This window comes from Labrus bergylta, chromosome 14 (assembly GCF_963930695.1).
Source record: "Labrus bergylta chromosome 14, fLabBer1.1, whole genome shotgun sequence".
NCBI lineage: Eukaryota > Metazoa > Chordata > Actinopteri > Labriformes > Labridae > Labrus > Labrus bergylta.
In genome coordinates, this window is record NC_089208.1 from 24067723 (window position 1) to 24081587 (window position 13865).

Sequence of the window (13865 nt, forward strand, 5' to 3'; positions counted from 1 at the left end):
GGCTTTTTTATTTTCTTGGAAAGGCTTCTTCTTCTTCTTTTTCTCTCTGCATGGCTGTACTCAATTTACACGGAGTAGACTTCGCCGCCTCTTTGTTTGGATTATATGACGCGAAAAGCAGAATGTGAAACGAGACCATTATTACCAGACCGAGAAAGTAATATCCTGACTTATCTGCCTCCTTGCTAACCTTGCCACATCGAAGGTATGCGCGCTGGCTTTAAGCCGCCTATAATCTAATATTTCATTGTGTGTGTGTGTGTGTGTGTGTGTGTGTGTGTGTGTGTGTGTGTGTGTGTGCCAAATGGCCCGAAAGGAATTTGTATGATTTGTGTGTGTGTGTGTGTGTGTGTGTGTGTGTGTGTGTGTGTGTGTGTTATTATTTAAATGCTGCCTCTCCTGCTGTCATTTATTCTGCAGATTTCATTGTTTACATTCTGCCAGTGTTGCACTTGAGATTGCATACCTCATTCACAAAGGGCTTTCATATCGGATAATCATAAATCCATTCATGTTTATTTGCCATATTTGCAGATTTTTTAATTTAGATTTTGTTTGCTTCTTCTAAGCAGCAGACAAATGTCGAGAAAAAGGCATGAGTCGCACACAACTAAGCTGTCACTGGACGCAGATATTAAATATTCCTGTCGTTATTTTATCTTATAAGGACACAGGACCCTGCTGTAAACGTGTAAATGCTTTCAATTGTACTTTGTTTTTTGCAATTTTGCATGAATTCAATCCGAGGTGGTGGACTAACAAAGCCAGTTATCCAGAAATTATTTTATTCAGGGAAACCTGTCTGCCTGTCATGTGCCTTGAACGTTGCTTTCCTTCCTATAGTTAGTTTTAGTAAAACACTAATAATTCACCCAGTTGTACTGGTTAAGACAGTATTAACCCCTGACTTCATATTTACAGCTTTTTTAGCCTTTTAAATGTAATTGTGTTTGCACATTTGATTCTCACCCAGTGACGCTGGTGGTGCTCTGCCGGGGAGAGCTTTGGGGAGAGGATGGTTGTTATTTTCACGGAGCAACAGTGCCATCAAGTGGTCGGACAATGCAGACCCGCTTGTTTTGTTTCAGTTTGGTATCCGGTGTTGGTGGTGTTGATCATGATGCTCAGGTTCCCAGAGTAATACTGGAGATAATTTGAACATGACACTGGATATGTCCTCTGGCTTCAGTGGGTTTTAATTAGACCTTGGAGGTTGTTAAAACTGAGAGCAGAGATATTGTGCAAACGGTCAAAGATGAAGCCTGTATAACAATCAGATAATACATTAAACAATGCAGAGTTCAGGTTCATGCTAAAAGGACTGTTTGGTGATAGCCAACAGTTTACCAAAACACACAAATGTCTTCTTATCGAGCAGAAATAACAGGAATAACAACAACACAGGAGAAGGCCTGGGCAGACTGATAGATAAGGATATTACAGTCAGTTTTTCGTGCATTTCTGTTTGTGATATTTTTCTCATTCAGTTCTCTTTTTTTCTCTCCAGGTTTCCGATGCCACCTCAGAGAAATTCTTCAGCACAGCTGCAGTTAAAGGTAAACACTGTTATCTTCTTCTACTGCGTTGAAATGTAATATAATGGTGCAGGTGCATTTCCATTCCCCCGGTGTTATTACCATGTACAAATTGTTCTGCGTTGGCCTGTTGCAGCTTCTGTCATATGTGTTCATGATGATGTAAAAAAAACTCAGCATCACTGGTGGGTGATGCCTGGTCAAGTTTGGCAAAGGTGCAGGGATATGAAATACAGTACCACCCTTTTTTCACGATGTATCTCTCTTGTGATCATATCTTGTGAAATCCTGGCGTATGAAGTAAATCTCCAAAAGGTGGAGTAGTCTTTTGTCTTCACATGGATGTAGAGTCAGATGAGATGCTCTTTTGATGACCCTTTGTGCTGAGATCCACCAGAAGTTGCACTGCAGCCAGAGGAGGAGGAGGAGAGGGATGAAGTCAGTCTGTTTATGGCCTCAGTGTGCCAACACCACATGTGACCTCATTATCAAGTCACTAATTTGCTGTTAAAAGCAGACCCACTTTCTGCGGCTCAGGGATAATGGAGGTGCCCTGCGTGAATGGACATTCCTCTGTAATGGGGGGAGTTTCCACGCAGGGCTGGAGGGAGGCTCTGAGACCGGGGTTATGACCCCTCCAGGGCTGTATCAGAAAGTGGGGCCTATTGCTGATGGTAGCCCCCCCACCACCACCACTCAACCCTGCACTTTTCCTCCGTGTAGATCTTTAAACACATTTCCCACATTCTGGCCTTTGATTCCCTCCAGGGCTTGATTTGTGGCGTCCATTGGGGAGGCTCAATGGCCGTGCTTGACAGGGAGGTTTCCTTTTGAACGTGCTCCTCTGTGGACTGATTTGGTTCCCTTGAAAGGATTAAGGCCCCTTTTGTGCAGCCTAAATCAACAGAGGGGCCCCCCCTCTATCGTCCTCTGTGAAAGGACCTGACTGGGGAAACAGTACACAAAATATGCTTTCTTGCTCTGCTCCATGATAGTCTACTCTCTCTCTCTTTTGGTCCTCATTCCCATTTAAATACGGCTTCTTTTTACCACCTCGGTCCCCTCCTCCTCTCCTGCCATATGCTAATGCCTGCCGCCGCTGCAAAGAGCGAGTGAAAGAATCCAGGTGCTGGGAGAGCAAGGACCTCTGGTATTTTTATAGAGGGCGTTGTTAAGATTAAAAGAGTTGGTTGCGGTTTTGTTGGAGGAGATTACCATTACTCTCATACAACCAAACCTTTGTGGAGACCGCTCCAGCAAACGTGCTGAGAGAGGCTCGTTTGTGGGGCGATGTGTGTCAATATTTGCAGAGAGGCAGGTGCAGAAAGAGTCCACTTGTTTGACGGTTTGTGCACTCTCTTGTTGGCACAAATAAAAAGCTCATTTAGCTTCAGCACAAGAAACAAAGCAGTGGCTAGCTTATTGAGTTCTGCACTGAAGGACTAGTTCTGACGACTGTCCGCAGAAGTAAACAAATCTAAACGTGATGCTGCAGAGCAACTTGCACATAATAATTAAATGTTTTCAACTGTTGAGATCTATTGACTGTGGTGTCAGAATACAATTTAACCCTCACTTTAAGATAAAGTCATTGGAGGAAAGCCTCTATAATACTCTTTCTACTGAAAACCGATCAAACTGTTTCAAAAATGCAAGCCCGAATCAAACACTGAAAAAAGTAGTTGGTGCACAAGTTAGACCATGTTGACACACAACTAAAAAAGTACCCGATAGTTTGACACTTTATTACACAGCATATATTAATCCTATTGAAGACTCTGTGCCACTGTTCTCAATGATACTGACTTTGACAAAGGTAAAACATGAATATGCGTTGAAACCACAGAGCATGGAGGAGGCCATTGTAATTCAGCTGCTGTGCAGCTTTAGTAATGACTGACTGTTGGCTTTTTTCTCTGCAGCAAGACTGAAAATCAGCCCAGGGCAACGTCAGGTCTCTTTGAAGCCTCAGTGCTGGTCCCTCATCTTTTAATCTCACTGCCTTCTCACCTACTCAATAATTACAGTGTATTTTTCATGCTCCCTCAAAAGCCACACTGCTTTTTTCTCTTTCTCTTACTGCCCGAGGCCTACGCTGCATTCTGAAAAAGAAAATCTACTGATGAGAAAGTGGCCTTTGTGTTTGCAGACGTTGATTTGTTTTCTTCCCATCTTTGTGTCAGCTTCAACTCGGGGGGCCGTCGGTGTCAACTGTGCTCGGTCGTCTAATGTGAAGCTTAAAGTCACCATCACTCCCTGCTCGCAATGCTGTTTTCTCTCTCTCTCTCCCTCTTGCTCACTGTGGGCTCAGTTTGCTCAGCATTGGATTTCATTAACTAAGAGTCATTATATGTTAGCTCTAATTACTGTGATTGTCGATGTGCCTGCAGGTGTCAGCTAGCTCACCTGATTCATTTGCTCTGCAGGAGAAAACACACTGATCTAAAAGATGCTCTTCAGTCTGTAGGCAACCCCAATAAACAGCTTGTTTAGAGTTGAAGCTGTTTGTAAGTTGCCGTGGGTGGAAATCGGTAACCAAGCCTGATTAAGTCTGGGACTGCTGTCCAGGGAGCAGATTGAAGTGGCGGGCTGCACAGATACCGATGATGACAAACCAGCACAGAGTGTCACCACAAAGGCCTGCAGACAGATCTATCAAATGATTAAAGCCGTGTCCCAAGGCAGTAATATCTTGTCACACAGTTACATTCCCGTCCTTTATGATATTGTCAATCCTCAAGCCATCACAGAGGCTCAGCCAGCTCATCGGAGAGCGGAGAATAAGATCACTGTGCATTGTTTGTGAAGCATAGCCCCTGCAGCAAGATTAAGATAATGCTGGATGACATTTAAGAAGCTCCGCAGTGCCATTTATCAAGAGTGGGCCGGGAAATCTGCTCATCGGTTGTGCAACTGTTGAGTCTGGTTTGCGCCTCTAAAGATGGGATCTATTTAGTAAAGAAAAGATACTAGACAAAAGAAGAAGCCAGAATGAATAACGCTGAAAAGAAGTAGATTACAGTGTGTTGCATAAGTATTCAAAACCCTTAAACTTTTCCACATTTTACTGAGTTACATTAACATTTAAATTTGGACCTTAAAACATTTTGTTTCTTGTTCTTAGCTTTAAGCATTTAAGAATCTCCAAAAGAGTTTGAGTTTGAGTTTGACTTTGAGTTTAGTATCTTAAATGTGTACGAATTACAAATGCATGGGTATTTGTGTATGTAAACACGTTGTATTCTGTTGTGGAGTGGATTGCAGCAAAACTAGATTTTGTTGAGTATTTGACATGCAATTAAAATAAAGTATTTAAACAAGAGCAGTCCAAAAAGCAAACATCCGTGGGATGCATCAGTTAATCTGTAGACACTAGATCTGAGTTGTACTCTGAACATTTAATTACATGCATCCCCAATAATATCCAACACAAGGACAAGCTGGAGGCAGATGACAACTTATTTAAGACACTGTACGAGTGTGCTTCAAGCATTCTGAACTGCCTCTCACCTGCAGAAACATTTTCAACCATGGTCACAATTAGAAACAACTCACTAGGTTTTTTTTTTAGTTTAAGAGCACTTGAGATATGAAGTAAGAGTTCATTTGGTAAAAGTATTGAGGAAAGGAGTCCCTCATGAAACATTTCCTGCAGCTGTGTCTGCCATGTGAGGCCGACCTCGGTGCGGGGGTGAATTGAAGTGCACCGTGTAGTGATTCTCAGTTTCCCCTCCCTCTCTTCTCTGCGCTGATTCCACCATGCTTTACTGGAGTTAATGTGAAAATGAAGCGGTGCTACAGCGAGACCCGGGGCTGACGCCAGCGTGAAGAGTGCTGCTGGTGAAGTGTGTCGGGCTTGAGTGCGTCTGTCACCGGGGGAGAGAATAATGTGCGATGTGGAAGGTGTAATTTTCAGCGCTGATGGCATTGTTTAAAAAAAAAAAATAGCGGAAAGAGAAAAGCGGAGGTGAACTTTTGTGGCGGATATCAGAGCTGAAGAGCTCCCTGGATTGTCATCGAGAGCTCTGCTGGCAGCGAAAATTGCCTGTGAGCGTATTACTGGTGTGTGGGAGGGAGCTGAGGGCTTGTTTTTCTCTCTCCGGCTTCATTCTCTGAGAGCTGGACCGCTGATAGATGGAGCTGTGTGTACTTCCAGGCCGTGGGCCGCCACCTGCTGTAATCTCAAGTGATATAGAGAGCAACAATCACGCCACAAATCACCCGGGCAGCTCCCTAACTCATTCAGCCGACTGGAAAGAGGAGGTTGGCCTTTCACAGCAGCAGCAGTGTTGGTTTACTGCCTCGGGCTGCCGGCGCTGCCCTCGTGCTGACCTCTGCCGTCTGCGTGGGTTTGTGTGTCAAGAAATGAGGGCTGCCTGTGGAACTTGACCTGATGCTCAGTGGAAAGATGACCTGACTACTGTTGGCCTTTGGTTTTGCACTGAACGGCTGCAGTCAAGGACGGTCTTTTTCCCTGCCAGAGGCCGGGAGGTCACAGAGAGGTCCTCCCCCTCCCCACCAGAGACATAACTCCTGAAATGAGCATTGTTGTTGTTTTAAGCTTGAACACAAGCTTAATTCAAATCAAAACGCTCTTTTGATATTCAATAGCCCTGCATGTTTGGAGTAATACGACAAGGATCTGGGTCTCCAGGCGTTCCCCCCCTGCTCTATGTGCTTCTGTTGGTAACCAGTCCCCTGTTAGGAGCATTTAATGCATCTCTAAGGGGGAAAGGAAGCTCAATATCCTGTTCCCCCCCCCCTCCCAACCCCTCCATCCCTTCCTCTCCATGGCTACAACTACAGAGAGAGAAGCTTTATTTCATGAGCATGAAAGGGGCCGCTCCAGCCATGCCTCATGTGCTGACACAGCCAAACAAAGGTTGACAAATCAAGGATAGCACCGGTTGATTTACTGCCCCGCTGTTACAAACAATGACCCAGCCCCCCCCCTCCATGTCTGCAGCTTACATTTACTGTGTCTGTCTGTAGGCGGAGAAATATGGCAGCATTTGCAACCATGCATATTTCAAAATTACATTTCAATGTGGTATTGATTGCAGCTCGTTTGCCCTGATGTGGGCTCTGACAGGGACTTAAGGAGATACTCAGTGTGTTTCCATGGCAGGGACCAGGTGGTAAATAAAGTCCTGGAGACTTTTGGGACTTTCCCTCCAAAAAAACAACTGAAGCAAAGAAAAGGACAGCTTGCACACTGCAGGGCTCCAATATTCCAGAAAATGTATTCCCTCACCTTCCCTTCCCTAGCTTTTTGGAGGAGGGGGATGCTTTCTAAAAGTGCAGGGACTGTAAGGTTGGGGCTGAAAATGTTTGATTGATCCAGTCTAATTTTCACAAATCTTTAAATGGCCTTTGAAATGCAGAGAACAATGTGATGTAAGAAACTTTAATCCTTTAAAAAGTAGCTCCTGGATCCAGTTTTCCTTGGTGCTTTTGGTTTAAAGGGATCCCAAATATTTCTTAAACTGGAAACAACTATATCATTCAAGTTGGTACAACATAACCAGACCACTCTGCATCCTGGATTATATCACTTCTAGCACACTTCATGTCTGTTTTCCTACTGCTGTCATCCTCTACAGTCATAACACATGCAATCAGGACTAATTATGGAACTTTTGGCGGATACATTTCTCAGGTAAATACTGAATGTATCTCCAGAGGTCTACCTGCTGCCCACTTGGTTGGAGTTTGTTGATGGAGGATCAGATTTAAAGAGATGTTTCTGAATGGCTCTGTTGGTGAACACACATGCAGCAGTGTGGGCCCGTCTCCTTCCATCCCCTCCAGCTGCACAAAGAGGTCATTCAGAGTTTGTTTCCCCACGTCTCGAGGTTACAGACTAAGTAAATCCATCCATCTTAATGCACTTATTTCAGCACCAGGAGAGCAGCAGGGGGGGCTGAGTAAACACTCCCACATCCGACATGCCACGCTAAAACCCAAAGAGCCTGGAACACATCAGGCTGAAATTAAAGGTCTACATCTCAAACACAAACATTTAAATGGGCTGCACTCCAGAGATCAAAGTGAAAGGCCTTTAGTTCCCCCCCCCCACACACACACACACACACACACACACACACACACACACACACACACACACACACTCCCTGTCTGCCACACTGAGATATGTGGAGGTTTAGCAGCCAGACAAACGTCTGATTGGTGAGAAACTGTATACTGTACATGTCTGTTTCTCTCAGGTCTGAGGTAACGCTCCCTGGCATGTTTTCTGTTGGTCTTGGGAAAATAGACAGATTTTTGTAAGTATACTCAGTTTATTCAGAAATATTGGATCGGGGTTAAAAGAACAATATTGAGAATTATAATGAGAAAACACTAAGATGGAGCTCTTTCTTTCTGGTAGATTGATGACAAGCCAATTATTTAGTACCAGCAATTCCAACATGTTCTCTTAGTCTTGTCATCAATAAATAACCCGAGTCCTTTTCACAGCAAGCATCATCCTTTGTTCAGGGTTTTATTGTCCTGTGTAACGGACATATGTTGATGATAGAGCTGCTGCAGACAGGTGGAGATTGATGGGTGTGGAGAGGACAGAGGTGTTGATAGCACCAGCCCCCTCTTCCCAGGAGATCTCCCTCTCCCCTCTCACCATCACCAGTATCCACTGATCCAATGTGACATCAGCCACTCTCCTGCCAACTGTGCTGCATTAACAGGGTCAGAGCAACACACACACACACACACACACACACACACACACACACACACACACACACAAACACATACACACACCACTTACCAGAACCCAGCCATTCCCAGTGCTCTGTTGGTGTGTTCAGGCCAATTATGCCTCTGTCAGTCTTTGGTCCCTGCGGCAGAGGTGACATTGCCAGAGAGAGGGAGCGAGAGCAGCCTTAATGAGGCCTCATGGTGGCGAAGAAGTGTGTGTGCATACGAGTGTGGGAGCGAATATGTGCATGCATAACAGCAGGAGTGCTGGTCTGGAATGATCCTCTTTTCTATCTCGCACCTCCGTGTGTGTGTGTGTGTGTGTGTGTGTGTGTGTGTGTGTGTGTGTGTGTGTGTGTGTGTGTGTGTGTGTGTGACAGTCTATTCCCTTCTCAAGGTTTTCCCCCCTGCAGCTCTTTCCATCACACCGCCTCTCCAGATCTCAATGTTTTTTTAAGAAAACCACTACAGCCTCATCATTTCCTCATTCAATAAGCAGATTTTGGTTCTGGTGAATAACTTGAGGGCCGTGTCCCAGAAACACAGCCCAGCAGCTGTGCAGACTCATGTACTAAAAAGGAGATGGGATTAACACAGCGGATAAGAAGTTACTGTTCGCTGTCAAGCGATTCAGCCCAGTGGTGTTGGTGTTGCTTTGAGCAGCATGACGCTGGATTCGCTCTCTGATGAGCGTGCTGAATGACAACCCAACGTTTAAAGAATCACACATTTTGGATTATATGGTCACGGAGGGTTTATCGGATAAAATGATGCCAAAGAGACATACTGAAGCATTTAAACATTTGTTAGATTGTTTGAGCAAGGCAAGGCGTTGACATCATGTCGAAGCTTTTCTTTCTCCACCACAGAAATGACCACAGCTGTCATCTCTGAAATCCTGACGATGAATGTTGTGTTTTTGTTTGTTTTTTTTGCATTTCATTTCATTTCAGTCCTAGTTTAACAAAGAGATGAAACAGAGATGAAAATAAATGTTAATGAGCTTTTTTTCACACCTCGCCTAAGTGAATCGATTGATCGTAAATATGAATGGGAAATCAAAGTAGCCGTAAGCAACATAACCAGAGAAATAAACACATAGCTGTCAGAGGATGATAGTTTGGATCTTGGCTGCTGCCAAGCAACCCAAACACAAAAGCCAGTGACAGAGAAGCTTATTGGCAAACTATATCTGATTGGATGTTTGATTCAGACCTGATCCACTAAAAAAAAAAAACAAAGGAGGGGGAATAAAGTATCAAACATTATTCAAAGGAACATTTCAACTTGATATTGTAAGTGGCATGAAATGATCAAAATGTTGTTATTTAAACTAAAGTTATAATGAAATAATCTTACATACTGTAGCTTTAAGGGACAAGGTAAATCATTGCAGTCTTATCCTCACTCTACAAATACAGCATACAGACACCATCTAAAGCCATTTTACAGCTGTGGAGTTGATTTAAAAAAAGGGGGGAAAGCATAGTGACCAGTCTTGTTTCCCTGTCCACTCCTGCATCATCAGAGAGCAGAGGGTCACTACAGTGGAAGTGAAAGTGTAAACACAGCCTTTTAGAGATTCAAAGAGCAGAGCGAGCATGGGGACTCTGATCAGGGTTGATGAAAGCAAAGCTTTAATTGCTCCCACAAGAAAGAGGTTATCTTTTTTTTTTCCCTTCTCACCCTCTCTGATTCTCATAAATATGCAGGGCAGAAATAAAGCCCCGATGAGCCTCAGGGCAGATTAGAGAGGACTACAGAGCAGGATCCTGGTTTGTTAGCAGCGCTCCACAGATCCTTTGCATGTGTTTCTGCTCGGCGCACACATCCCCTGGCTTTCATTTGTCACAACCCACCTTTCATTATATTTCCACAGGCTACTGGCTGCTTAGGGTCAGGGACAGGGAGAGCTGTGGAATAGTCATGGGGCTGTTACTGCAACATCGCCCCCTGGTGTTGAATGCAATCTCAAGATAGACAGTTCAGAAAAGGAGAGTGATCCATTCTGGAGGCAGCATGAAGCGGGTTATATGTGTTGGCCGAGCCACACCAGTTGGCTCGGCCTCTTTCTCTTCCTCTCTTCCTGTATGTGTCTGCTCTGTTGAATTCTTCATGCATTTATGAAGTGACACAACTCGTGTTCTTTGTTGTTGTTGTTGTTTTTTTTAACCTTTTTCACAGAAGCAGGGGAGCCACGTTTTGAGTTTGCTCATTGTTAGTGACGGAACGATCAAAACCAAAGCTGTACCCGTTACTAAATTAAACTCTCTGCACTTAAAAAAAACAACAGAATACAATTGCATTTAACAAAACAATCAATTCAATAATAGAAAGGAGAGAACAGTTTTCATCTGCAGAGTGTGTGTGATGTACAGAAAGAACAGGTACTGGAGAGGAAAAGGGGGTCAGGTATGTTGCCTTTTTTTGGATAAAAGAAATACAGTTTAATGCAAAATTGGGTTTCTACGTATGCCTGGGTGGCTTTCAGTAAACCTGGGTGGCCTGTCTTAGTTAAGTCTATGGGATGGAAACAATGGTAAAGTTGTGGTTATTGATGTGTGCATGCATGCAAAGCTCTCTACCCTGGAAAGTAGTTTTAAAGCATCTGCATGTGATATAGACAAAGTGCAACAAAATGTTCCATTTCATCACCATACATTAGTTGATCATCTCTGGCTTTGGCGGCTGTTCTCAACCGCCTGTCCAAACCCATCAACATCCATTGGACTGTCATCATCTGTTACAGATTAAGCTTCTCCAGGAGGGGGCTGTTTGATTTTCGAGGTTCCAGAAATCCCCACTTCATTCCACGTGTCGGGTTTTTACTGTAAACACTGTTGTACAAAAACCAAAATCCCATCAGGGATTGCTTTTTCAGGCCTTTCAATCCAAAAGCAAACGGGCCGTTACGCCAGTGTGGGCTCCACGTCTGGTTTAGCTCTTAGCGTTGCAGAAACCGGGGCTCTGCTGGGCCATTTAGAGCCAAAGCTGGGAATCCGTGTTTGGAAGCTTTTTCCCCCTAAACCCTGCACTCAGTCAGTGCACAGTGTGGTGTTGTGATGTATGAATCCCCTGGCCATGCATGACACTAGTGAGCCTGTCTGAGCCCATGTCTTCTTGGAGCAGGGGGCTGCAGACAGAGGCTGCATTGTTCCCCTGAAGTAACCCAAGCTCAGGGCAGCCGCTGCTCGAAGGGGGATATCAAGTTGTTCGCTCCCCACCGACACAACAATCCTCGCTTAAGCTCCGAGGCTTGATGAGGGAGCAGAGAGGCAGCTGACTGTTTGGACGACGGGGAAGTTCAAATAAACAGTTCAAATCCCAACCAGCCTCCCCTGCACTAACCCTCCCACAGCCGCGGCTCATCACCATGACGCTTGCCAACAGCTCTCAGCTAATTTGTGGTGTTATTTTGGAAAGCATGTTGATGCGGCTGCACTGAGGTTTCCCGGGAAAGAGTTCTGTGAGTAGAGAGAGAGAGAGTGTTGAGAAGAACTAGAGGCCTGGTTGCATCTCCTTGTTTTTCCCGTCTTGTGAGGGATGGTTAAGTTTACCGCCACATCGGCAGACCACACAGCATTTCCAGGCAAGATGGAAGAAGAAAGAATGAAAATGGGGATAAGAGGAGAGGGAGGCAGCCATTAGCAGCTGTATTTCTTCCTTGGGTGTCCTGCTAATCCGACTGCAGTGAAACTTGAGTGAGGGGGTAAAGAGACAGCACTTGACATGCACATACACATCTGCTGCTTCTGAAATGTCAGTAAAGGTTTTAGAAGAGAAAAGATACACGCAAATTAATATTTAAATACATTTTCAGTCATTTGATCCTTGCATTCAAGATAATACCTTTCTAATATGAGTTTTTCTAACATGGTTTTAACACTCATCGAATTTGAGCCTTGCAGGCAGCCTATGTGTGTATGTGTGTGTGTGCGTGTGTGCGTGTGAGTGTTTGTGTGTGTGTGTGTGTGTGTGTGTGTAAAACCAGTTGGCCCCATTTGAAAGAGAGTGAAAGGGGCCCAGACTGATGAGTCTCTGGGGACAGATTTCTCTTTCCAGCCCTCCATGCCTCTCTCCCCGGTGAAATCATGTTGGTGTCAGTGTGTCAGCTCGAGCTGTCACTCTCCCCATTGCTGCAAGCCAATTCCTCTCACACTGAAGAGAGAGAGAGAGAGAGAGAGAGAGGGGCGAAAGAGCAGGAGCGAGGGAGAGAGACAGAGGGCTTTTTCTACACTTGACACAGCGGATAAGCAACTTCAACAACCCTTGATGCAATTGGAGAGTCTCAAAAGAAGGAAGGAAAGAGCCAAGACTGTCTGTCACCTCAGAGGAGCCAGCTGTACACTTAACAGATGACAGCCACCCTCAACCCCCTCCTCATTGCTTGGTTTGGTACAGTCCGCTGGGCTTAGCTGACAGGCTGACAGGGCATCATGGAGGACAGGCCAACACTGAACAGATCCATTCAGGGGACATAAAGCTGCACCTCAGCCTGGGTGGCAAAGGACCTGTTGACTGGTACAGTTACTGTGTGTGTTTGAGTGTGTGTGTTTGAGAGAGAGAGAGAGAAGAAGGTGTTTATGAGCCGGTTTGTGTTTTATGAGCATGTGACTGTAAGTGAGATGTTGGCATGTCTGTGTTTGAAGTTTGTTGGCCCAACAGGAGATTGTCTATTGTTCCTCTGAGCTGCAAAGTGACTGACAAGAAACACATGTTGCAATGCCACTCAGTGTGTCATGAAATGCCTGAGTCGTCAGATACAAAGCCTGCATTTTCAGTAGTGAGAGATTGAAGGTGTAGTAGTCGGACTTCTTTTTCTGCGTTAGAACGTTGATTCATGAGTTTAATTTTGCACTCTTTAGACTCTGTAATGGTTAAGGTGCCTGTGCATTGTACTTCTGTCTGGTCTGTGGTAACTGCAGGATGTTGAGCTGTGTTTAGGGCCAGGGTTAAATGAGTCAACATTAGATCATAACAGCACATCTTAAAACTTTCCTCATGTACCAGCCTGTGGTCAAAGCATTTAACCTCTCACCTAATTTAGCAAGAAACCCATTTACTTGAAGGCTAAGCTTTTGTAGGTTGTGTAGTTGCAATGGAAGAGGTGCATATGGCATTTTTTTTTTTCAAATCTCAATTTTCCATTATGGTCTGCAAGTCACCATGTTGACTTGGCTGCCTTTTTTTTTGTCACACATTATGGTTACGTAGGTGATGAAGTTCCAAGGTGCAAATGGTAGAACCATTGGGAATATGTCAAACTGTTTGTTGTTAGCCTCCTTCTTGCTAATATAACACTTTAATAGTGTTACTGGGAACAGGAAAAAAGGCATTGATTCCTAGCTTTCAGTTCTGTGCCAAAAAAATTACCATATATGTTGCTCTTCATCGACATGTGGCCTAAAGTCTCTCCAGATTCACACTGCAGATTAAAAAAAAAGGGGTTAAATTGTGTGAATATGTCAGGTTTCTTAATTGCAACCTGGTTGAAAAAGTAAGACAAACAATCACTTGGGGTGCACAGATCTTGTCATTCTAATGCAATCAGCCTCTAACACACACAGCATTTGAACTGTAGTCTGGACATGTTGTCTGAATAGACATACT

The 13865-nt window shown here is 44.4% G+C and overlaps 1 protein-coding gene across 7 annotated transcripts in view; it reads left to right on the top strand.

Annotated features, from left to right (window-relative positions):
- Positions 1-13865, top strand: part of auts2a (activator of transcription and developmental regulator AUTS2 a) — a 342153-nt gene that overhangs the window by 302735 nt on the left and 25553 nt on the right. For all 7 annotated transcript variants that reach the window (XM_029276886.2, XM_065962928.1, XM_065962931.1 and 4 more), the window contains one exon: positions 1508-1556. In XM_029276886.2, the coding sequence (XP_029132719.2) occupies positions 1508-1556 (49 nt within the window). The remainder of the gene's footprint in view (positions 1-1507; positions 1557-13865) is intronic.